This window comes from Pelophylax lessonae (genome assembly GCF_965119305.1).
Source record: "Pelophylax lessonae genome assembly, chromosome: 7".
Classification (NCBI taxonomy): Eukaryota; Metazoa; Chordata; class Amphibia; order Anura; family Ranidae; genus Pelophylax; species Pelophylax lessonae.
In genome coordinates, this window is record NC_138774.1 from 168,067,442 (window position 1) to 168,094,505 (window position 27,064).

At 40.7% G+C, this 27,064-nt stretch overlaps 1 protein-coding gene across 1 annotated transcript in view; it reads left to right on the forward strand.

Annotated features, from left to right (window-relative positions):
- Positions 1–16,850, forward strand: part of ATP1B4 (ATPase Na+/K+ transporting family member beta 4) — a 72,653-nt gene extending 55,803 nt beyond the window's left edge. The window contains exons 5-9 of the mRNA XM_082263637.1: positions 4,198–4,302; positions 7,363–7,559; positions 8,319–8,375; positions 14,601–14,693; positions 16,019–16,850. Of these exons, the coding sequence (XP_082119763.1) occupies positions 4,198–4,302; positions 7,363–7,559; positions 8,319–8,375; positions 14,601–14,693; positions 16,019–16,177 (611 nt within the window). The 3' untranslated portion in view covers positions 16,178–16,850. The remainder of the gene's footprint in view (positions 1–4,197; positions 4,303–7,362; positions 7,560–8,318; positions 8,376–14,600; positions 14,694–16,018) is intronic.
- The last annotated feature ends 10,214 nt before the right edge of the window (positions 16,851–27,064 follow it).

Genomic DNA, 27,064 nt, shown 5'->3' on the forward strand with positions numbered 1-27,064 from the left:
CTAATAAAGCTTTAGGGCTAAAAATAATTTTTAGCTAAACTTCAGCTTTTAAGCTATATTCCAGGAATTCAGACACTTTTTAAAATCTGCTGGCTTACTACAGGTTAAGCTCAACAAGGTGCATGCCCCCTCTAGGGCTGAGTTCACATAATACAAAGCAATCTGTGATTGGACAGGAGAAGCGGAGGGGCGGGCACAGCAGCTGCAGGAGCTGAGACAAGAAGTTCCAGCGTCAGAAGGCTGGAAAAATAGCAATAGCTATGCTCTCGGCACTGATTAAAAATAAAAATTTTAAATGAAAGAAATAAGCCTACGAGGTGCCATGTGCCTCATTGAACTAATCTGAAATGTTTTTGAATATGGCTGAACTCTTGGAGTTCAGCTTTAAGCCTAGTACAGTATACACTACTATTTTTTTTTTTTTCATTCAACCCAGGAGGGGTGAACGAAAAAAAACTGACAGCTCAGGAGGAGCCAACGTTAGTACAGCGATCTCCCCTGCTGTTCTATTGTGTTCCTCCAGGGGGACAGCCCCTCGCCAGAACACTCCAGTCAGCGCTTTCAGCCATTGGCTGAGAGTGCTGATCGGGAGGCTGGTTTCACACTGATGCAATTTGAATGCATGTGTCTGTTCACACACCTCCGGGGCAGCTGCGGTCCGAATTGCAAAAGGGTCCTGTGCGTCTTCTGGCCTGTTTCAGGTGTGAATTCAGCCATAAATTCGGACCTGATTCGCACCTGAAACTATGGCAGAACATTTTTGGTCATGCCCTTTCAACGGAAACCGACTTCTGTCAGATAGACTGCAGTCCACACTGGCCGATGCCGCCCGACATTCAACCCGTGTGTACTAGGCCTAAGACAGTTCCTAGAGTAGAGGGATGTTTTGAGAACAAGGCAATTAAAATTGAATTAAAAAAGAGAAAATATATAAAAAAAGGACACAAATAAATCAAGCAGACTAAAAGAACATAGATGCATAGGAGACAAATTTTAAAGGCTCATATCTTTATTATACAGCTTAAAACTATGAATTACTGTCTTCATATAGTATAAGTATTGTTCAGTTCTTGCTATTTGATTTCAGCAGTCTAATAACCTATAGAATGATAGCATTTTGTAGGTTAAGTTGTCCTGTTTGGATAACAGCGCTGCAATGTAAGCCATGTTTTTCTCCAATACAGGATGTTACTATTTGTGTACCAGGAAAGAATTTCTGGCCTCAGGCTCACTGGCAGTGGTACATGGCATTTTGTATCAAAGTTAGTAGGACAACACTGGACCTAGAAAAGTCAACTCATAAATGCCTTCTGTATTTCATTTAGTCTACTTTGCAGCATATTTACAATCAAACCACTGTTTATGTGATCTTGAGAAGAGTCTTACAACACCATTCTGCTGCTTGGTTCTGAAAGTTCCATGAAATGTGACAAATCTGTTTCAGCCCATGCTTAATTACATATTTGAAACCAATTTAAGATAAATCATACTGTAAGTTTAGGTAAACAGTTATACAGTATGTTTAGTTGCAATACATATGTGTACAGTGGCAATAAAAAGTATGTAAATCCCTTGGAATTAACTATTTTTCTATAGTAATTTACCACAAAAAGTGATCTGATCCTCACTTAAGTCGCAACAATAGACAAACACAATGTGCTTAAAGACTTTTAACATAAAGACTATCATCTGTCCAGGGATCCAGTGCTGTTTTCATCTGAGCTGATGCCTAAATGGGCTACAGGTACCGGCATCTTACCTAAAGGAAACATTGCTGAAAATTACTGCAGAGAACCAGTTAATTCCAAGCGATTAACATACTTTTTCTTGTCACTGTAAATAGCCTTACTCTGTTACAATTCACAAGCTCCGATGAGTATATACAGCTAATTCTGTAATTCTAGGGATATCTCCCTTATGTCTATAAGGAGTGAGCCTCTAGATCCCCCTGACTCTGCCAGAGTCGATGGGGTTTTTTTCCTTATCTTTTTCCCCTTTTTATTTTTTCTTCTCTCTCTCTTCCTTTTCCTTTTTTCTTCCCACTTTCGATCGGTCTGTAGGTGGAGCCCCCCAGGGGGGGACAAATGGGATACGTACGGAGAGGTAGAAGGAATGATACATAAAATCTGTTATATATTCTTTTTTTATGTTTTATTCCTCTATAAAGTTAAATGAAACTTGTGATTGCCCTGACAACAACAGCTCTATTTGGTTCAGATGGTTTTTTTTTTCTTTTTTTGTTTGGAAAAAACAGGAAAAATGTTCTCCTTGGGGTTTTTTTTTTTCACTTCACAAATATAATGGACCTAAAGTTATACACCAAAAGATTTCACAATATTAGCCACATATGACACATATCACCAAAAATATTTACACTTTTTTTTTTATTATCCAAGTATATTAGGGAATTATCCCCTCTTTCCCTTTTTTTTTTTTTCTCTTTTTCACTTCCCACTTTAAGTTTGGAGTTTGTGAGATCACTTTTCACGGATTGTTTTACACTTGTTGTGTTTAATTTTATTTTTCACTATTGGAATTGGATTATATTGAATTGTATTGAACGTGGTATTTTCCTGTTTTAAGAAACATCTGAAAAATGAAATGTACTGTATCCTTAAAGAAAAAATTTAATTAAAATGCTTTAAATTAAAAAAAAAAAAAAATAGCCTTACTCTGCAAAACCGAGGACAACTTACCACCAGGGAAAGAGGGCCCATGACATTACACAACCAAACTGAAGAAGACAGAAAAAAGTTATATACAGTAATCCCCCGCTACATCGCGGTTCAGTTTTTGCGGTCCCGGTAATTCGCGTTTTTTTTTGTAATGTTATTTTACTATATAAATCATTAAAAATGAAAGATTTTTGTGTTTTTCACAGCTCTTGCTCTGTCTCTAAGTATCTTTTATGTGTTTAAATGAGTTTCTATTGTTTTAAAAGTGTGTTTAAAGACCTTAAAATGCTTCTACACGTACAGTGACAGTAAAAAAATCATGCCTACAATGCATTTTAATAGGGTTTTTCTATTTCGCGGAATTTCACTTTTCGCGGCTGGGTCCGGAACGTAACCCCCGCAATGGAGGGGGGTTTACTGTATACAGGAAAAAAAGGAATGGCGGGGGGGGGGGGGGCTTAAATGTGATAAGGACTCAAAATGGGTTGGACATATATTTTTATTTTTAGTAAATACATAATTGGGTTAAATGTACATGATAAATAATTTTCCTTCTCTTCAAGTTGTCAGTCCTTTCCTCTTAAAACAGTAACTATTTAGAACTGATGGCTGTGCAGTGGCATACAATCGACAGAAAGCTAATGTTCTTAAAAGAGGGAGCTTCATTAATAAAAAAAAAAAAAAAAAAAAAAAAAAGGTTTTGACAAAAATGTGTAATTTTATCTACAGTATAATTGTCACATAATCAGGGCCAGGACAAGGAGTGGGCAGCAGTGGGGGGGGGGGGGGGGTTGGGGGCGGGAATGGATGGGGGGTCCTCACTGCACTCGAGCTCTAGAACATTGGTTCATAAATAGGGCCAGGCTGAAGTTTCATGTCTGCTTTAATAGCTACTGCTGTAAAAATCAAGAAAATGGCCATGATTGTGCAGTGCACACTCCATACCAACCATGGACAGCTGGTGCAAGGGGGCAGTGAATGGGCACAAGGCTGTACACCCATGCTACAGCATGCACTAGGGCACTAGGAGTGGGCAAGAGGGCGCAGTTCTGCATCCTTGCCCAGGGAGCTAAATGTACCTATCTCAGTATTGCACCTAATGTCACTGTCATAGCTCAAAGCTGCATTGCACATGCTGTAACGCAGGTAGTGGTGATGCAGTGAAAAGGTGAAGATATGGAGTATGACAAAAGAGGGCAGAAGATCACTTGAATGAGTGGATTAATGCAAAATTTGAGTACTAAAATAAACTGTGTATTAGGATGCAGATGCTAAAGTCTATTTGAGGAAGAAGATGCATTCTGAACATACATTAAAAAAAAAAAAATGTAACCCTGAAAATGTAATAGAAGGTTCCTATGTATTATAGTTATGTGTTCTGATTATATGCGTTGCCAGTAAAACTATATTTTACTGAGCCTAGGAACAGTCAATGTAACAGATACTGTATATTGCATCTTTAGGTAATGTTTCATTTAGGAGACAATCCAAAAAAAGTAAATATGTTTTATTTGTTTTACAGGTGTAGTAATCAGACCACATGTATCTGGTTTGCACTACTCCTTTAATGCTTCAGAAAAAGATACATGGTCGGCTTATTCAGAAAGTCTACAAAAGTTTATGGAAGGTACTTTTTTTGTATAACAAACATTTTAGTGCAAATAAAGTATCACAGACAGTACTCAATAGTTTCTGGTGCAAGTGCACTAATACATCTACAATCACCCCAACTAAAACTCTAGTAATTGGATGTATACTGTATATGCCCTTAAAACAAATAAGCAGACACTTTAACCACTTGAAACCCAGGCCAGTTCTAACATGTCTCACATACAGTATCTCACAAAAGTGAGTACACCTTCACATTTTTGTAAAAAAAAAGTTATATCTTTTCACTAAAGAAATTACACTTTGCTACAATGTAAATTAGTGAGTGTACAGCTTGCATAACAGTGTACATTTGTTGTCCCCTCAAAATAACTCAACAAACAACTATTAAGGTCTAAACTGCTGGCAACAAAAGTGAGTACACCCCTAGGTCAAAATGTCCAAATTGGGCCCAATAAGCCATTTTCCCTCATGTGACTTGTTAGTATTGCAAGGTCTCAGGTGTGAATGGGGAGCAGGTGTGTTAAATTTGGTGTTATTGCTCTCACTCCCTCATACTGCTCACTGGAAGTTCAACATGGCACCTCATGGCACAGAACTCTCTGAGGATCTGAAAAAAAGAATTGTTGCTCTACATAAAGATGGCCTAGGCTATTGCCAAGACCCTGCAACTGAGCTGCAGCATGGTGGCCAAGACCATACTGTGGTTTAACAGGACAGGTTCCACTCAGAACAGGCCTTGCCTTGGTCGACAAAAGAAGTTGAGTGCATGTGCTCATTGTCATATCCAGAGGTTGTCTTTGGGAAATAGACATATGAGTGCTAGCAGCATTGCTGCAGAGGTTGAAGGAGTGGGGGGTCAACCTGTCAGTGCTTAGACCATACGCCGCACACTGCATCAAATTGGTCTGCATGGCTATCGTCCCAGAAGCAAGCCTCTTCTAAAGATGATGCACAAGAAAGCCAGCAAACCATTTTCTAAAGACAAGCAGACTAAGGACAGTCAAGCATGGTGGTGGGAGTGTTTTTTCTGGGGCTGCATGAGTGCTGCCGGCACTGGGGAGCTACAGTTCATTTAGGGAACCATGAATGCCAACATGTACTGTGACATACTGAAGCAAAGCATGATCCCCTCCCTTCTGTGACTGGGCTGCAGGGCAGTATTCCAACATGATGATGACCCCAAACACACCTCCAAGACGACCACTGTCTTGCTAAAGAATCTGAGGGTAAAGGTTATGTACTGGCCAAGCACGTCTCCAGACCTAAACCCTATTGAGCAGCTGTGGGGCATCACACAGAAGGTGGAAGAACGTAAGGTCTCTAACATCCACCAGCTCCGTGATGTCGTCATGGAGGAGTGCAAGAGGACTCCAGTGGCAACATGTGAAGCTCTGGTGAACTCTGTGCCCAAGAGGGTTAAGGCAGTGTTGAAAAATAATGGTGGCCACACAAAATATTGACACTTTGGGCCTAAATTTGGACATTTTCCATTAGGGGTGTACTCACTTTTGTTGCCAGTGGTTTAGACATTAATGGCTGTGTGTTAAGTTATTTTGAGGGGGACAGCAAATTTACACTGTTATATAAGCTGTACACTCACTACTTTACATTGTAGCAAAGGGTCATTTCTTCGGTGTTGTCACATGAAAAGATATAATAAAATATTTACAAAAATGTGAGGGGTGTACTCACTTTTGTGAGATACTGTACATGTTAAAATCAGCGTATTTTTTTTTTTACTAGATGATTACTTAGAAGTTAGAACCCCAAACCTTATATATTTTGAACAGAAAAGCTCTGGAGAAAAAAATTATGATTGTTGCAATTTTTTTTGTCACACGATATTTGCGTAAAAGTTTTATAAATACAAATTGTTTGAAAAAAAAAAAAAAAAACACTTTAATGAATTTATGCACACAATTTAATACCCTATTGTTTGATAGAATATAAAAAGATGATATTACGCAGAGTAAATAGATACCTAATGTGTGGACAAACCACAGTACTTAGAAATCAACATAGGCAACGCTTTAAATGCCTTTACAGGTTACCAGTTTAGAGTTACACAGGAGGTGTGGTGCTAAAATTATTGCGATATCATACATGTGTGGTGTGATTGCCCTTTACATATGCATGCAGGACCGACAAAAAAATTCACATTTGCGTGTGAGTGTGGCAGGATGGGGCTCTTTAAAAAAAAAAAAAAGGTATATCATTTATTTTATTGACATTTATTTTTACACTGTCTCTTTAATTTTTTTTATCAACTTTCTTGCTATCACAAGGGATGAACAACATACTTTGTGATAGTTGGGGCAGTGACGGGTCTTTACTCTCCTCTGCTCTCAAAAGCATCTGATTAAACCGAGATTGGTTTGATCAGATGCTCTACAAGCCAGTAATGGCTTGTAAACAACAAACCAAAACTGGAAGTGATAAAATCCTTGTTACATCTGGTTCCATAGACCATAGAGATGATCAGGGACATTTTCTCATTTATCTCTATGGTTTGCCACCCCAGCCACTGGTTTCAATCCTAGTGGTACAGGAGAACCCAGGAAGGATCGGATCACTTTTACATTATAGAGTATTGGCAGAATCACTAAAACCCAAGGACATACAGGTACATCCAGTTGGGGGAAATAGTTAAAACAAACTTATCTTTACAAAGGAAAATTCGACTGAGCATATATAAATATATAATCAGAGGTTGCCTGAGAAATACATAAAGGAGTGACTCAAAGTGTAACCAAAACTTTTTTTAATTTTAGATTAAGGAAGGGTTATAAACCCCATCAGATGGCAAAAGAAAAAACTGTGGCCATCTGGGGAGATTTCCTTTCACTTCCTGTCCCATAGCCAGAACAGGAAGTGTGAGGAAATCCCTCAAAAGTGAGGAAATCCTGGTGGGTCACCAGAACTAGTGTCCCCATTGGAAGATTTCCTCTCTTTGACATTCGCTTTTTAATAATGGTATGATAACATTAAACAGGATAAATAGAGAGAGAGTGAAACTCCCTAATGGGGGCACAGAATATGAATAATTAATAAGAAAAATATTTCACTTCATTTCTAGCCTATGATGATGAAAAGCAAATAGCGAACAATGTGGTGTGTACACCAGGACAGTATTTTATCCAGGAAGGAGAGGAACATGAGGAAAAGAAGGCTTGTCAGTTCCATCGCTCAATGTTACAGAACTGCTCTGGTATAGAAGATCCATCATTTGGCTTTTCCCAAGGGAAGCCATGTATCATACTGAAGATGAATCGGGTAAAACCAAATACTTACAGAATCTTGAAAATAACCATAAAATGTAGTAAGTAGTCTGATCAGTGTGCAAAGAAAGCAGCAATGAATTATTAAAACAGATTTTGTGAAGAACATTGTAATATATGAAGAGGTAAAATTACAGAATGCGTATACAGTTGAAACACATTAAGAAAATGCTGCCTTCTTAACCAGGGTCACCAACCACCACCAACACCTTGCATTGATAGAGTAGGATCCGGGCAATTTGGTCTTGTTCAATACTGCATGTCCGCTGTTAAATCCTGCATGCGCTGCACTGGTAAACGCACATAACAAAGTAGATGTAATGAAACATTGATAATGGAAAACTGATATATTTTCAAAAACTTTTTTGGATGTTTATTTGGGAATTATAAGTAACATTGGCTGCCATGTAAAAAAAATATGGTAAGGGCCCTTTTCCTTGCCCTGTGATGAAGTGATCTAATGTCCTGGGTATTGTTTAAACCATCAAATATTTAGGATAATTTCAACCACTTCCGCATGTGTTTGCAGTAATATTACATCATAGATGTTATCATCCAAGCAATAAGGAGCATGCATGCTATTACTAGCTCTTCTGACAGGCCAGAAAACAAAAAAGGAAATACTCCATTCATGGGATGGTCTGCACAAGAGTTGGAGGAAAACCTGTTTGAGGCTGTAGTCAAAGTATGGACATATCTATAAAGAAAAATGTAATTACTATTTAAAACTAGCAAACTCTCTTATTTCCACTAGATTGTTGGTTTTAAGGCTGGCTCTGGAACACCGATAACTGTCACCTGTGACACTCTAGTAAGTAATATTTATTAGTACCACTTTATATATCAGGTTGTACTTGTAAATGTATTAACTAGTAAAAGTAAAGATGATCACCAACAGTATAGGCATATCCTATTACAAACTGTTTAAATCAAGATACAAAGGTATATTAGAGGAAACATTCTCTCCGTAGATTATACTATTGTAAAAATAGCATTTTTTATATTGGAGTCGAGAAAAGTTATAAACTTGTGACAGGTTTTATCTCTAGCACAAAGAATCTTTTCAAGAAAGCTTATAGAATCCAACCAGACAACATCTGTTCCCATTATGCAAAGGATATTTTGAAGTTTCTTTTGCATGAAAGAAACAAAGATTATGTGATATTAACATTGATCTATATTGATATTGCAGACTAAGCATCCCCGCCGTATAGCAATTATAGATATTCTCTCTGTAAATAAAGAGAAACTTATACTGATTCAGGAAGTTTTCACTATTTCTTATCCAGGGTTTATCTCTGTCTGTGGTACCATTGGGGAGATTTTCCTTCACTTACTGTCCCTCTGATACCTATACAAGAAATAGGAGATATGGTTTTGCCAGGGACAGGAAGGTGTGAAAAGCCTTAACCACTTCCATACAGAGCAGTTAGACCCCCTTCCTGCCCAGAACAATTTTTAGCTTTCAGCACTCTCACAATTTGAATGACAATTGCTCAGTCATGCTACACTGTAACCAAACAAAATTTTTATCATTTTTTTCACACAAATAGAGCTTTCTTTTGGTGGTATTTGAGCACAACTGGGGTTTTTTTTTTTGTGATATAAGCAAAAAAAGAGCAAAAATTTTGAAAAAAAAACACTTTTTTTTAGTTTCTATTATAAAATTTTACAAAAAATTAATTTTTCTTCATACATTTTGGCCAAAATTTATACTGCTACATATCTCTGGTAAAATTAACCCAAATTAGTGTATATTATTTAGTCTGTGTGAAAGTTATTGAGTCTAGAAGCTATGGTACCAATTACTGAAAATTGATCACACCAGATGTACTGACGGCCTATCTCCTTTCTTGAGGCCCTGAAATGTCAGGACAGTACAAATACCCCACAAATGACCCCTTTTTGTAAAGTAGATAGTCCAAGGTATTTAGTAAGAGGCATGGTGAGCTTTTTGAAGTTATAATTTTTTCCCACAATTCTTGGGAATATGAAATGAAGAAAAAAATTTTTTTTCTTTTTTTTCCCACAAAGTTGTCAATTTATAAGCTATTTCTAACACATAGCATGTACACAGCAAAAATGACACCCCAAAATACATTCTGCTACTCCTTCTGAGTATGGTGATACCACATGTGTGAGACTTTTACACAGCCTGGCCACAAAAAGAGACTCCACATCCAAGTAGCACCTTAGGAGCATAAATACACATAAAACTTTCTTACTACCTATCACACTTTTGAAGGCCCTAGAGCACCAATACAATGGAAAAGTCCACAAAATGACCCAATTTTGGAAAGCAAACACTCCAACGTATATTCTATGAGGCATTATGGGTCGTTTGAACATGTCATTTTTTTCCACAAGTTTTTGGAAAATGTGGGAAAAAATGAAAACTTTTTTTTTACACAAAGTTGTCAATTTATAGGATATTCCTAACACATAGCATGTACACTGCAAAAATGACACCCCCAAATACATTCTGCCACTCCTCCTGAGTATGGCAATACCACATGTGTGAGACTTTTTCACAGCCTAGCCATATAGAGGGGCCCAACATCCAAGGAGCACCATCATGCATCCTAGCCACTTGCCTAGGCCTATTTTTGACATTTGGTGTTTACAAGCTAAAATCGGTTCTTTTTGCTAGAAAACGACTTAGAACCCCCAAACATTATATATTTTTTTTAGCAGAGACCCTAGAGAATAAAATAGAGATTATTGCAATATTTTTATCACACCGTATTTGCGCAGCGACCTTCCAAACGCCATCCCAGAAGGGTGATCCCGCGGCGAATCCGCCGCTGGGACCACCCTTATCGAAAAGCCAACCGTCCACCGTTTAAAAAAATACCAGGGTTATGGCAGCTATCTGCTGCCATAACACCGGTATTTAGGTTTAAACGGAGGACATATATAAACCTTTTTGAACTTGGACATGGTGGCTGTATGAAGGGTGACAGGTACTCAGGTACTTTGCTGGGCAGGTGACAGGCAGGTGACAGGTACTCTGGTACCGATGAGCAGGTGGCAGGTAGTCGGGTACTCCGATAGGCAGGTGACAGGTACTCAGGTACTCTGATGGGCAGGTGACAGGCAGGTGATAGGTACTGATGGGTACTGATGAGTACTACTGATACTGCTGGGTGATACTGATACTGTACTGATGGGTACTGATGATCAGTACTGATACTGATAGGTGATAGGTATTGATGAGTACTGAGGAGTAGTGATGAGTAGTGATAGGTACTGATGAGCAGGCGGCAAGTACTCGGTTACTTCAGGCGTCAGGTACTCTGATGAGCAGGTGGAAGGTACTCGGGTACTCTGATGGGTAGGTGACAGGTACTCGGGTACTCTGATGGGTAGGTGACAGGTACTCGGATACTCCGATGACGGGTACTCGGGTACTCCGGTGACAGGTACTCAAAGTACCCGAGTCATCAGAGTATCCGAGTACCCGTCATCAGAGTAACCAAGTACTCTACAGCCCAAGTGCGACTTAACAGGCACCTGTGGAGCACCTTCCAATTGCACAACAAGACTAGACATGGGTGCCCTTGCTTTTTCTACTCATCCCTTTTTAAATAGATTGTGCTCTAGCCCCAATATTAAGGGTATAAGGGTTCACAAGATATATAAATTGGATATGTTGCCCCTCCACACTGCCAATGAGGAGGGGAGTCCTGGACAGCCGAGACACTCCTACAACATTGATGGATCTAGATGGGGCTCAGGTATGTATTAGGGGGGCTGAGGGGGTCTGCTGCACACAGAAGGTTTTTTATTATCTTAATGCATAGATAAAAAACCTTCTGCCTTTCAATCACTTTAAACATTATTCAACATGTTTCAAACACTATTCAACATGTTTTAATGCCGAGTAGTCTCTTGTCAGACAGGAAGAGTGTAAACTGAATTTAGTTCAACCATTACTACAAGCCTGGTCAGATATATTGTACTCAGCCTCAGGCAGCTTACACCAACCTGCTGCTAAACACCCGTCTTCTCAAGTATCTCCCTCTTTGTCATCCACAGCAACCACAGTCGCAGCCCAGTATATACCCTGCTACCAACTATATCTCACTACCCGGTTTCCACTCACTGCACCTACACTCTCTTTAACCCCTTGAAGATTACCGCTTTTCCAATCCTTGCGGCAATCCCTTAGAAGTCCTCCTTAGCAACTACTCCCTCTTTTTTACCATCCCTCAGTTCTTCTCTTCCATTAGCTGCATCCCCTGTTCACAGCCCTGCAATCACATGCAGAACTTCAGTGGCCCAAGAAGAAGCAGAAGTTTTTTCCAACTCACACAATTCTGCCACTATCCATTCCTACCTCGAAGTCAGCCAATCTGCTCCAGTCTACCTCCACGCCAGCCAATTTGCTCCAGCCTGCCTCCACGCCAGCTGATCTGCCCCAGTCTGCCTCCACGCCAGCCGATCTGCTCCAGTCTACCTCCACACCAGCCGATCTGCTCAAGTCTGCCTCCACACCACACAATCTGCTTCAGTCTGCCTCCACACCAGCCGATCTGGTCTGCCTCCACACCAGCCGATCTGCTCAAGTCTGCCTCTATATTTGCTGATAGGGATAGGCCTGCCAATGGTGCTCTGCTTGCCGCTGTCGAGTTTGCCTTTGATGCTGCCCAGCATGATGGTCCTCTGCCTGCTGCCCAGCCTGGTAGCTCTCTGCCTGTTGCCCAGCCTGATGATCCTGTTCCTGATTCCCAGCCTAATAATCTGGCTCCTGATGCCCAGCCTGATGACCTGGTTCCTGATGCCCAGCTTGATGACCTGGTTCCTGATGCCCAGCTTTCCTGATGCCCAGCCTGATAATTCTGTGCCTGATGCCCAGCCTGATGGTCCTCTGCCTGTTGCCCAACCTGATGATCCTGATGCCCAGCCTGATGAACTGGTTCCTGATGCCCAGTCGGAGGGTCCTGTGCCTGATGCCCAAGCAAAGGGGCTATTGTCTGATGCCCCACCTGCCTTTGACAGTCCTGTGCCTGGTGACCCGCCTGCCTCTGATGGTCCTATGACAGTGACTCACCTGCCTCTGGAGGCCCTGTTCCCAACAACCTGCCTGCCTCTGATGGTCTGCTGCCTGATGACAAGTCTACTTTTCATTGTCCGCTATCTCATGATCCACCTTCCCTTGCCTCTGATGATCAGGTGCCAGATGTCCAGTCTGTCTCTGATGATCCTCTGACCGATGACCAGCCTGATCTTAATTATCCTCTACCTACCCCCTAGCCAGGTTCTACTGACTCTGTGCCCACTGCCCAACTGGTTTACCATGCAAAGTTTAGAGTTCTGTCTTCTGTTGGGTTTGACACCTTTGAGTCTTTGTGCACCTTGTATGGGTTACCTGTTTGGCCTGAAATTCTTTTTAAAGTTGTCTCCTGGTGGTCCAGACATAGGCTTCATAACTGGTAGCTACGTTTACCTTCACGACCTTGGTAGCAGTGAGTTCCAGGGGAGTGGCAGAGTACCATTTGTGCCTTGCCATGGCCTGGATGTGATTGCCACAACTCCAGGTGCACTAGAGGACCTGGGCCAAGTAACCAGTGCCTTGGGGAAACCTAGATGGCTGTTGATGGGTGGAACAAGTTCTGAAAACCAGGAAAACTACATGGTTGTAACAAGACTGTCCGGTGTCAGACATCCGGTGTTGTCACATGATCCCAGGGCTAAGTTTGTGGATGACCCATGATACCCCAGAGTTGGGGTGCCTACTGTGTTGAGGGATCAAATATCATACTTTTCTGAGAATCTGGCCAACAGGAAAACTAGCCAGTTGCCCAACCCCAGTCAGTCCCCAGACCAAGGCCGTGGGATACCTAGCTTATTATTGGATTCTGGCGGCCCGGCAGCAGGGCATCTTATTTGGAGCCCAGCACTTCTTTGGCCTATGAGACAATTTCCCCCTGGACATATTCAGCAACTGGGTATATATTATGGGCTCAATCAGCTATTGCTGGTTGGAGCTTTTGGAGGCCGCTCCTTAAAGGGGGGGTACTGTCAGGAAAGGGTTCACCTGTTGGTTCTCAGATCTATGGGTTGCAGTTCTGGCATCCACCAGAGTGTGTCTCTCAGCAGCAAGAAGCTCATGGGAATCAGGCATCACCTAAAGCTTTTTGCAGGATGTGTATTTAAACCCTGCCTATGCTTTTCATCTTTGCCTTGGTATTTGTTTCCATGTGCCCCTGACCTGCATTCCTGTGTTCCTGCATCCTGATCCTGGACCCTGAGCCTGCAGCCTGATCCCTTACCTGCCTGCTTGTTCCTTCTCCTATAACCCTCTCCCTGTCCTGTCCTGTCCTGCTCCCAGCTCTCTCTGCCTGATCTCCCGTGTATGACCCTGGCTCTGTTAAGACTACGCTTCACATATCCTATTTTCTGTGTATACTTGGTTTGGGCAATTGTTTATTGTGTGTTCACTACTTATTAGGTTCTCTGGTTTTATTTACACAGTTTTGGTATATTGGAAGTCCACACATTTCTGGTCACACCTGTTCCTGGTGCTTTTTCCTTGGAGCAATCAAGGATGGAGCAAGTAGGATTTTATTAACACATTTTACTTATTCAGAAGTGAATGTAGCCTTAAACTGGCTATACACGATTTGACTTACCACATAGACTCTTAGAAATTTGTTCATTATAGAAAAATTTTCCATCTTGCTCCTTTAATTTTTTCACTGTGATAAAAAAACGAACACCATTTTGAGCCCACTAACGATTAGAAACATTAAGGTTCTTAAAATTAAAAAATTCAAACAGTATTCCACTAGTGTTGAACCCAGCTTAGGAGGACTGCCTTTATTGCTTTTAAAATGACAATTAGGGAGAAGGAGCAGCAAAAGGACATTGAAGAGATTAATTTGGAAATGGCTGATCTTTCAACCCTCCCTTCTAAAATGTCACTCAGTGACCTACCTTCTTAATGTTTGTATCATTTCTTTGCACAACATATCATTAGCATCAGTTGTGCTTTCCTTCCTTGGAGTTTAATTTTCCATATTTTCTATTGTAGAAAAGCAATCACAGTCTATTAGGACAAGTTGGCTTCTATCCAGTGAATTACTTTGATCTTATGTACTTTCCATACTATGGCAAGCTTACCCATGTAAGTAAATTTAGATTTTTTATAATTTGCATGTACTCTCTTTTTGCTTGCATTGTCAGATGGTTAATATTTGCAAAACCTTATATGTTTGTTAAAAATTGTTCTTGAGGCTGCTTTTCTTTCTTCTTACTAGCTTTTTAGCAAAGCTTTGTCAGATATGATTCTGAATTGGCTGGTATTGCAGGCTGTAGCTTTTAGTTGACTTAAGCAAGCACTCAGCTGAAAAAGCAAACATAAAAACAAACCCAAGAAGGTGCCTCCATCCAGGTGTAGTGAATTATTAAAAAGAATAAAAGACAATCAAAATGCACTCACTAGTTACTGTAAAAATGGATCATAACTTGTCATAAACCCATATAGACCGCCATAGGATCACCTTGAGGCTGCAGAGCTCTGCAAGCATGTGGCTAGCTGCAGCAGATTTCTTGATGGAATTACAGCTGTCAGGCTTCAGGCTGAAGCATAAGCAACATCAGCTTCCAGAAGCAAGATGGCTGCAGCTCCAAACAGCCCCTCTCTCGGCTGATGACAGAAAGTGGAGGGGTGTGGCTACATGTTTCAGTGAAGACAGGTGTGCCCCTTTATCAAACCATAGGCAGGGATAAATCTTCCCACATGTTAAAAAATGTAAACATTAGAAACATTATTTTGCCACCATATGCACCCTTCAAACCAGTGTATATGGCTAACCAATGTCAGAAACAGTCCTGGACCTAGATCTTCATTGTGCTATCTGGTGTTCTCTGCAGTAACAGCACAAATGGAAAACATTCAAAGAAGTTTTATTATAGGCTGGCACACATTTCCTGGTAGACATACTGGTATATCTGATCCCTGCATTCAAATTCACATAAAGGATATATTTCCGCCTTAAAAAGGGGACCCTTTGCCATCCCCAATATATTGGTATTTTGCATGTCAAAAAAATGACTAAGGACTGGTTCACACCTATGTATTTTTTGGTGCGTTTTAAGTTTTGCAGAAATACACTACAGTCCATTTAACATAGTTTCCTATGGGTCAGGTTCACATCTGTACATTTTATGGAAAGGGCCAGAGACTTTTTTTCTGGTTTTTGGTTCCATAGACTTCAATAAATCAAAAATGTGTATTGAAAAACGCAAAATGCACCTGGAATATGCAAACGGCAACCTGCATAGGTGTGGACCAGGCCTCAAACCTTATGGTTAGAAGTTCTAGCTAATTCTCCGGAAACAGTATTAATCTAAAGCTGGCTGGAAATTCAGTATTTGATTTATAAAGTGTTTGTGTTTTGCATGCCTAAATCATTGGGAATTATATTTCGTTTTGTTTTCTTTCTATAGGTAAATTATACATCACCTCTAGTCGCCATCCATTTCACAGACATGGCAAAGAATACTGACATCACCATACAATGCAAAATAAATGGACAAGACATTATTAATGATCATAAGACTGACCGCTTTCTGGGCAGAGTAGTGTTCACAATGAATATCCGATGATCTTTTTTCAACTAATTTTTCTTTCCAGAAACTTCAGTAATGGTCTTGGCAGCCAGATCAGTCTCTACACATATTTAAAGTAAACATCGACAATATACCTGCTTGTCAAACCTCTAGATTCACAGGTTGTTTGTTAGAAGCCTTGTGGTGGTGCAGGGGTCACCCTGGTCCTAAACATATGTTTGTCTTAACCTAAGTACTGACCTAAACAGCACCACATGGTCTTAATCATGTCATAACCATATACAACACACAATAAATTTACATTTACCTGTCAACAAAAAAAAGAAACAGCTCAAGATCATTTTGTTGTTATGCCTACATGGATTGTGACAGGTTGAATGTTTCAAAACAATACTAGAGATGAGCAGAGATTACAATGAATGATAATTGAATCAAATATTTTTAACTGCCGTTTCTGTGCATCATATTCTTCAGATTGCTAATGTGCTCCAAACCAGCATCAAAGTCAACAGGCAACGTCATTTGATTTCTTGGTAGCTCAATTCTCCCTTTTGTTTCATAAAGTTTATTGTCTTAATGCAGCCACCAAACTTTCTCACTGTTAAAGTGTTACAGTGTTATAATAAGTATAATAAGACACGAGTCAAGTGATTGACGGGTGTGGGGAGCTGGGTGCATAGTGATCAATGTAGCACTAATAAATTAAAGTGCATTTCTAGCAATAATGCTAATCAATAGCAAATCCTCACTGTTTTAGGAGAGGCCAGTAATAGTTCAACTCAAGCTAATTTTTATATTTTATTATTTTAAACAGCACACGGAAAGGCTAGACTATCTGTTGGATTTTACCTGCTCCCTGTGGCCCTACAGGAGGAATTTTATTCACTTCCTTTTCTATCCAAAACCTATCAACAAAAAAATGTAGAGGGGTTCTAAGCCTTCCCTAGGTGCTAAATGAATAGTTGTAATACTGTCTGTGTTTCTGTCTCTTGTGACATCCCTCAAATAGACAGGAAGTGAGGGAATATCTCCCTAATAAAGACACGACAGCTATAAAAACACGAGAGATGTTTTATTTTTTTATTCATTGCATTAAAAAAAATCAGTCTGGTCTTAGGTTGGAATTTAATGCACCAACAGTGGTTCACTTTGAAAACATTACAAAAAGAGCCAAAATAAAGTTTAATTTCTAGTTAACGTTACTCAACATTTGCTTTATGTCTTTCAAGATAGAAAGTTAATTATATCTGTAATTTTGTCAAATGATCAGACACTCAGAAGATCCTTTTCCCAGCCAACATTCACATCCATTACCAGTGCATGAATGACACCCTCTTGAAAGGAACAGAAGGTCAGTGCTATCTAATGTCTGCTCTGCCAGCAGAAAACAATGAGGAATAACTGTAACCTGCCCAAATAACCTGTTTTCTGTTCTGTTGGATGCTGGTCTCCATAGAACTGTGAACATTAGTAGCCAATGATCTTCAAGGTTATCACAGAATTATGCCAAACCTATTTATATTTCTTTCCCTAAACTTGTGAATTCCCTTTGCTATAAATGAGACAGATCACCTGCTTAGTTTCTCTTGTGTGCAATGACTTGGAACATTCAAAAAATCTTAGTATACTGTGTGTGAGGGTAAAAGAAAAGTTATTTTATTATCAAATACCCTCCTTAAACTCAGAAAATATTGTTTAGTCACGTCCCCATTAAATCAAAATCAAGGCCAGTTTTCCAAAACTATACCCCTTTGAAAGTCAAAAAACTAAAGCTGGCCATAAATGGAGAGATATTTGACTTAAAATTCTTAGGAAAATTTGTATGAGAATTCTCAGAATATGCAAATGTGGTTCAAAAGGTTTTGATTGCTTTTAACATTTGATTTTGGAATGAATGGACTTTACATAAAGAAAACCTTATACAGTGTTAGAAAGTGGTTTGTTCAAGAAAAAATGTCCATCCTGCTCCTTCAAATTTTATCATCACTGTGGTTAAAAATAAATGTTGAGTTGACCCAATTATGCAGGGGTCTTCAAACTGTGGCCCTCCAGTTGTTCAGGAACTACAATTCCCATCATGCCTAGGCATGACTGTGAATGTCAGAGTTTTACAATGCCTCATGGGATGTGTAGTTCCGCAACAGCTGGAGGGAAGTATTTTTAGGATCCCTGCACTAATGTTTAGAAAAAGGAAAAAACTTTGGGTTTTCTTAAATTAAAATAACAAACATGTCTATACTTACCAGCTCTGGTTTTACACAGAACAACCCCGATCCTCTTCTTCTGGGGTCCCCAGCTGGCACTCCAGGCCCCTCCTCTTTAGTGGGTGCCCTCGTGGAAAGCTGCTTTCCCTGGTGGCACCCTTGCGTGCTTGCTCCTGAGCCCCGCTGCTGTGTCCAGTAACACAGTGGGACTTGGCCCTGGCCCCCGTCACAGCTTTTGATTGACAGCAGTGGCTCGCCATGGTATCAATCTGCCCAATAAGAAGGGAGACAGCAGCAGGAGCCGCTGCTCTCATGCACATCATTGGACCAGGCCCAGGTAACAAAAAGGGGGGAGCTGGGGAGGAGCTGCAGCACAGAAGGGGTTTCACCCTAATGCATAGAATGCTTTAAAGTAGAACTAGAGGCGATTTTTCTTTTTAATTTTGGATAGAGCAGGTGAGGGTAATTACCTTTGTCAGTTTTTTTTTTTTTTTTCGCCATCTGTATCCCATTTCAGAGATTTACCTTCACTTCCTGTTCCATATCCAAACAGGAAGTGAGAGGAAATCCCTGCAAATTAAAGGAATTCCTTGGGGACCACTAGCTCACCAGAACTAGTGTCCCCATTGGAAGATTTACCCTCTATTATATTTCTAGGGGCAACTCAAAATGTGGGATTTTCTTTTACTTACACTTTCAATAATAATAGTAAAAAGGACAAATAGAGAGGGTGAATCTCCCTAATGGGGGCATAGACAGCAATACAAATTGACATATGTTCTATTTTGTCTCCACTCTATCCAAAACTAAAGAAAAAGTTTTGCCTTAAGTTATACTTTAAGGTGAAAAACTTAAAGGCTTTAGAACTACTTTAAGACTGCTAGGCTGAATGTACACTAATATGGAACATATACACTAGACGAGTGCATTTGAGTCGTGTTGCACAGCCTGCAGCTCCTCCTTTGTGTCCTTAAGCAACCCTTGTCTAAGAGAGCACTAATCCTTCACCTAGGTATAAAAGGTCACAATTGACCATCAAATGAACACATATCCTGCTTCCGTGTCTGTGAAGGTTCTCATTCAGTCAGGATATGTTATAGTCATTAATAGTTGCATTAACAATACTACATTACGTCGACATGTTTACTTCAAAGTTACTATATACAGCTAAGTATATCCCTTGATTATGTGTCCTTGGCATTATCTTAAATATATTTCTATCTTATAACACGTAGCAATGAAGTTACAGAAATATATGTAAATGTTAGATGTTCATAGTATTAAAAAAAATTAAAAGGAACACAAATACCAAGCAAAATATTTTTTTATAAATTCTTTATTGTTGCACTTTTGTTTCAGAATTACATACATTTTGTTTTTTTGCAATCTGAAATATAGTTTCTTTTGCCTATGGGCAAATGCTACTTTACAAAAATGTAAATTATTATGTGAATGACATAAAACAATTTTAGCCTTTTGAAAGGTACTCTTGGACTCACATCCTTAAACCTTTCCTCCAAAGTAGAACTGTATATAACATTTTGTACATTGCACCCTAGTGTTCAACAATTACTTCTATAAGTCACAGGCTTAAATATATTTAATAAAAAAAGCTACAGGAAAAACATAGGAACTGGTCCATGTCCATGGAGATAAATGATGCATCACACAGAATACAATAGTTTGCATGTGGGACAGATGAGTTCAAGTAGTCCTTTACAATTTTGCCCCATCCCCTTAAGTTGTTCTTGCCCACACCCCCAAATCACTAAAAATCACTGCAATCACAGTACCTAGGTGTAGAGTCTATGTGCCAAACTACGCAGGGTTCAGAAGATGGATCCAGAAGCAGGCAGAGGGATATATACAATACCGCAGGCCTTGGAGAGAGATCTAGGTAAGTATGGCAGTTGTATCTGCATGCATTGTGAGGCAAAAAACAAATATACTATATAACCATTGTTACCCCAGTTCATTGAAAAAAATGTCCAAAGAAGCAGAAAGAATAATAAAGATTCTGTGTAAATAGAAGGCTTAGAGTAGGTGATATCACTGTCTTGTCCTAAAATGCAGAATCCACCATAAAGCTGGATTTAAAGCTAAGGCAGGCCATAGACGGTGTGAATTTCTTTCCTGCAACTACATGATTCTCCCATCAACACCGACAGTGCTGACAAGGGAAGCTGTCCCCGCCTGGAGAAGACAGTGATTATTGCTAGCAGCTATATCAGCTGCTAGCTATATATACAAGTGAATCCAGTAGGCTGGTTCAGCCTACCACACATGGTGTGAATAGAACCATCTATGGCTGGCCTAACTCTCTAGGAAAGACTTTGTAGTAGTGTGAATCCACTTGAAGTATCCTGTTAGGCCAGTCATGGATGGTTCAAATCTCACCTGGTTCAGCAGGAACCGGCCAAAATTTGACCTGTGTGTGGGCAGGCTGACTGTACCAAGTTGTACAACCAGCCTACTGGATTCACTTGTGATTATCACTAGCTATAGCTGCTAGAAATAACTACTGTCTTTTCCGGCGGGGATGGCTTCCCCTGCCCAGACCAGACAATTGCTCAGGAGGAGAGATTCCCCTGTCTGTGTTTATGGGGAACCCTTCTTTACTGTCTAATTTGGAGACACACACTTTGATAAACTGCACTTCTGTTACAATCAAGGTTGAGGTGATGAAAGTTCTGTGTAAGGAAGCACATCTTCAGCAGCAGGATCACTCAGGGAAGCCTTTACAAGCCAAGAACCTTACCTAATTACCCTTGATCGCAGCACGGATGCAACAGCCTTTTTCTCCCAGCTTAAAGGGAGCAGCTCTATAGAAACAGGTAAGAAATTTCTTAGTGATCCTGTCACCAGCAGCAGTATCACTGGTGTGACTGGCCTTTGTGTTAAGGGATAGTCAAAGAAAACAGCCATACTGCTAACGAAAATAATGCACTCCTATTCAAAACAGAAGTATACGACAAGACAGTTGTTTACAATGTGTAAAACCAGAATTTTTTTCCCTGATATTTTTTAAATATTGTATGTTAGAATTTCTTAGTAAAGAAAAGAAAGAAAAATTATATTGAACTACATTTTAAGATATTTGTCTTGTATATTAAAAATATGTTAATATCAATCCAATCTCCTCTTCTAAGGGTGCATTGATGCTAGAGTCGGTTAACCTAAACTGTGGCGGAGTTCAATTCCCCTCCCTCACTACTTCCCCACTGGTCTGCATTCACACTGAACTAATAAAGAAGTGTTCCTGGGCACATTCCTCTACTAATCAGACCAGTGATCCCTGTTTCAGTACACAGTCCTCCATTGAAAGAATCAGGCCTGGAATCAAAGTGCTAGTGTGAGTGAAAACTACATACCCTGGGATTTCTCACAAAAATTCAAGAGGCTGTTTCCTATCTTAGGTAAGCAGAAAGCTGGTGCAACAATTCACTGATATGTTAAAGTATCTCTTTAGAAATTGAATAGATTTAATAATAAGTGTCAGCTTTAGTCTCTAGCCACGTTCTGTGGTAATTAATGGATACTTTAGTTGTAGGTGCAAATGGTTTAAAGTTGAAACCAATCTCACCTTCTGTCTTTCCCACATGCACAGGCTCCTATCCTGTAATTGCTTACTCTGATTTTACTGCATATTTAAAGCTTCTCACAACATGCATTAAAAGCTGCAGCAATGCAGATATAACCTACCTCATTTCCTGGCCAGAGCAGGGTCGGTGCTTCCACTAGGCAAACTAGGCAGCCGCCTAGGGCGCATTGCCACCTAGGGGAGCTGCCACGAGTCGGCACTCTCTCTCCATCATAAATGATCCTTGTGAGCTGAGGGGAGGGATGGCAGTGGGGGAGGAAGAAGGGACAGAGGAAGATTCCAGGTGTCTTGGGCAGTGGTGGAACTACCAGGCCCTGGCTTTCCACCACTGTTGGGGGGGGGGGGGCACAAGTAGCTGGTCTTGCCTAGGGCATAAAATAGTCTAGCAACGGCCCTGGGCCAGAGGATATCCAGTATCATCCAGATCAGAGTTTCTCGACCAGGATTCCATGGAACCCTAAGGTTCCTCCAGATGTTGTTAGGAATTCCTTGAGCAATAAACAATTTCTGCCTCTCAGATAAGTTCCCTCTGACATCATTGGTCTTTTTAGCTATATGTAAGGGAGGTTATTTTTCCCAATGACCACAAGCGTAAGGAGCATTCTTCCCACTGACCATCTCACCAATGTATCATGAGTTGTAGATATAGTGATTTTTAGCAGGGGTAAGTTATTTAAAGGGTTCCTCTGTGTTCACAAGGATGAGAAAGTCTGATCCAGATTATCATCTAGATTTTTACTGTACCTGGCCCACCCCTTTAATCCATTCGATTTTAGTTACTTCAATAAAGGGGGCTCAGTATTTTATGTGGGCATTACCACAGCTTCATGTTATCAGAAATCCATGTACAGCACCCTGCCGGCTCCTCCCACCGCCATGATTTGTCTGTATCGCATAGAGAAGAACGAAGGCCTATTGTAGATTTCACTGGGTCTAAGCAAGGTCCATAAAGACATGGGTGTGCGAGTTTGGGGTAGATGAACTTGACAGAGTCCTGACCCCCAACCCGACAGAACACCTTTGGGATTAATTAGAGCTCAAACTGTGAGTCAGGCCTTCTCTCCAACAACAGTGGCTGACCTCACAAATGGGTTTCTGGAAGAATGGTCAAACATTCCCATAAACACACTCCTAAACCTGGTCAAACATTCCCATAGACACACTCCTAAACCTTGTGAACAGCCTTCCCAGAAGAATTGAAGCTGTTATAGCTACAAAGGGTGGGCCAACTCAATATTGAACCCTATGGACTAAGACTGGGATGCCATTTAAGTTCATGTGCATGTAAAGGCAGGTGTCCCAATACTTTTGGTAATATAGTGTATGTATATATATATATATATATATATATATATATATACACATACATATATATATATATATATATATATATGTATATGTATATTAAATACACACATACTGGCACACAGTAAAGGTCTTATGGCATTCCACCTAAGTGAAAAACAGTAAATAAAGCAATAAGGGATGTAACACAGACAGCTAAATGCATAGTTGAAACACATGTGAATTGTATTATCTGTCAGTGCTTTGTAAGCCCTGCAGATTACACTTCAGTTAATTGTGATTGGACATTAAGGGAATCAACACTAATGAGTTTATCCCTATACCTGCCTTTCTGTAATCACGTTGCCTTTGTTAGACTGATATGTAAAGCAATAGTAGTCCTGTGTGGCTCACAGTGCTGACCCTCTCTTTTCTATTCGGACAGATGTTGGGCAGGTGAATACAGGAGACTCAAGACCGAACCAGAAACTTATACTAATTATAGGCAAAAAATTAGATGTTTGAACTTTACTGTAAATGTAATTTCTTGAAGCTCATTGAGGGACACAGGATTCAGAGACAGTAGGGTTACACTGCCACCTATGAGAGGATTTGAATGGTGGCAAGCAATGACTAGACCTGTATAACCTCTACTTTTCCCAGCATGCCTCAGTTTTGTAGAAAAGCTATACCGTAGTTAAAGTGTTGGTTAGATAATGGTCTACACTCCATAACACACTTTCTCGATCACAGAGGAGTTTGGATACCAGATTATTTTATCCAAGCGCTTAAAATCTTCCAATCCTCAGATATCTTCCACATGCACCAAATTCTGCATTTCTTAAATACCATCAAAAAGAGACTAAAGATATTGTTGTAAGAACTGTCTCTGTTTACAGATGCATGCAAGGGGCAGCCAGAGAGGTGGCATATTGGTATTCTACCCATTGATCGCCACTATTTCAAGTTACCCTACAAGCTAGCCTGGGAGACGGACTCAAATTTAAAAAGTAATGAGGAGTGGACCTCATGGACTACCAGACTACTTAAGAGATATCTTAATGTATCTTAGAAGTTAACTACAAATTCCCCTCCTGTCAGGGGCATAACTACAGGGGCTGCAATTGCAACTGGGCCCCATGCTCCAGGGGGCCTGTGCTGCTCCTCTGTACACCTGGATAGGAAGAGCCGCAGGGGCAGCATGTAGAGAAATCACTGTCGTCCATTTTCCTCCTGTAGCTGCAGGAGGAAAATGGAGGAGATTTGGTTGCTCTGTATGCTGCCCCCCCCCACTCCTCCTATCAATTTCACTTGTGTTCTGCTGTTTCTGGGCCCCTGTGTGTTCCCCTGCCCCCCCCCCCCATCTGTGATCACTTCCCTCTCCTGCCGGTTGCTGCAGGGGATGTGTCACAACAGAGAATCCAGGAAGGGGTCAGTAAATATGTAATTTTCCAGCTCCTTCCTTTTCTGAATGGACAGTCATAGTCAGTGACATTGTATAAAAATAAAATAAAATGATAAAAAAATAATACAATTAAAATACCAAACAAAAAATAAAAAATACTGACACCAGTGGGTGAACTTCCAGGATCGCAAAGGTCACACTTGCAGCCGGGCCCTGGCATTCCACCACTGTGTGGAGGCCCCAACATGGCAGGAAGGGGGCCCACTGCAGAATTTGTGAAAGGGTCCAGCTGTGGGACCGTAATAAAGGGCCCCGCAATGAGAGTAAGGGGCCCCAGGATCAGTGGGAAGGGACCCGGCCAGGGGTCCGGGGGGCCCTTCATGGTTTCTTCCACCGGGGCCCTGAAGATTCTAGTTACGCCACTGCCTCTTGCTGATGATATATGGTACCTTCTAAGATAAGATTGCCAAGATCTACCCTGATGCCTCCCCAGCTTCCCTCCCTATGATCTATTCCATTACCAATATCAATATCAAGACTGCTTGCAGAGCCCCCTTGAATTAACTAGTTGTAGACATTCCTAGACAGTCTCAGACACTAATCTTTTATGCTGGCTGCAAAAATGCTGAAGCATGGAAATCCCCAATGGTTGAAATTACTATTACAAAAAAATAGGATTGCCTGGATTATGCTCCATGAAAAACTGGTAAGCAATTTAAGGGACAAATAGGAGAGGTTATAGAGAGGGTCCAAAACCCATGGTTACACTATAGAGTGGGGAGGGGATGGTGGTGGCATGGGTCCTAGGCTAGCTGGTTTTCCCTTTCTTTCTTTTCTCTTACTTTTATTTTCTGGTTCCCACTTTTAATAATGCTGCCTCATTTGTTTGGATCTATCTGTCCTTTCTGTTCCTCTTTAGGGATAATTAATGACTCACTCCTATCGCTCTGGAAATATCAGTCTTTGGGACTGGACTTCAAGTCTGGACCAGATCCACTACATCCAGCCTGCTTTGGTCTAACTTCTACTGCCAGGGCAACTGGCAGCTGTGCTGAGACTTGGACCCTACCTGCTGAAGCTAGAATTGATCCAGTGACTGCTTACGATGCTCAGAAAATTATACCTATACCGTACTCCTGTTTTGTTAATGAAGTGTCATAAATGAAAGACTAACAGACAAATGTTTGGAAAAAATTCTTTATTAAACTTATTAAAAACGATTAAAACAGAAAAGCAATATTACCAGCATGATCATAGACACAGAGGGTGGGATCTGTGTCCCTTAATGAACTCCAACAAATTGATTTTACAGTAAGTACAAAAATCTGATTTTATCTTTAAGTCATTGGGGTTCACAGGATTCAGAGACAACTGGGACATCCAAATGCAGTCCAACACATTTAATCCTGCAGAATAACAACAGAACCTAGGGCTACCTGCAGCTCAAAGAGCCACCTGAACAACTTAAAGTGATATTATGGCACTTTTCCACTGCAAGTACCGGCTAGTACCGGCTCGGCTCTACTCGGCCCTGCTTGGCCCGGTTTGCTTTTCCACTGCGGTACCGCAGTGTATAGTGTCGGAACGGTTCGGTACGGTACGGTATAGGTTTGCTTTTCCACTAAAGTAGTACTAAAGTTAAGTGGGTGGGATAACAACGGGGTGGGTGTGATTCTCTGACCAATCAGTGGCTAGTAGTGACTGCATGCAAAGGATTGTGGGATATGGTACCAGTTTGGTACCTGTTGGAACCACAATCGAGTAGGTACTGTTTTTTCAGAGCCGTACCGTACCGTACCGTTCGGTTCCATGCAGTGGAAAAGCAAACCTATACCGTACCGTACCGAACCGTTCCGACCCTATACCATGCGGTACCGCAGTGGAAAAGCACAAAAGCGTGCCAAACTGGTACGGTTCCATGCAGTGGAAAAGCGCCATTAAAAGGCCTTTCCTGATTTAAATATCTCCAGAGATATCTACTTGTGAACCTGCTGATGATGTCACCAGCGCATGTGCTCTGAGGGAACGGCATACCCATACCCATGCCCTTTGTCACAAACAGTGACCCCCGCATGCATGCGCAGGAGTGACATCATCGTGTGAAGATAGAAGCCCTGTCAGCAGTGACAGCACACCGCTGGAGGGCTTCATTTTAAGGTAAGTTTCACACAATGTGCTAGTATGAGATGCATAATAACATATTATAACTTTTTTTTTTTAGTTTATCACTGCTTTAATGCTACTTGCAATAAGGGACAGTGGTGGGAATGTGTTACTTTATGGTCAATGTCAGAAAGAAGAGCATGGACAATGGCAGAAAGAAGAGCATGACACTCCACCTAGGGGAACATATATCAGTGCTTCATTCCCCAGCTTTAAACCTTTCCATTATAAACAGATGGCATCACTAATGGCTGCCCACCCACAAA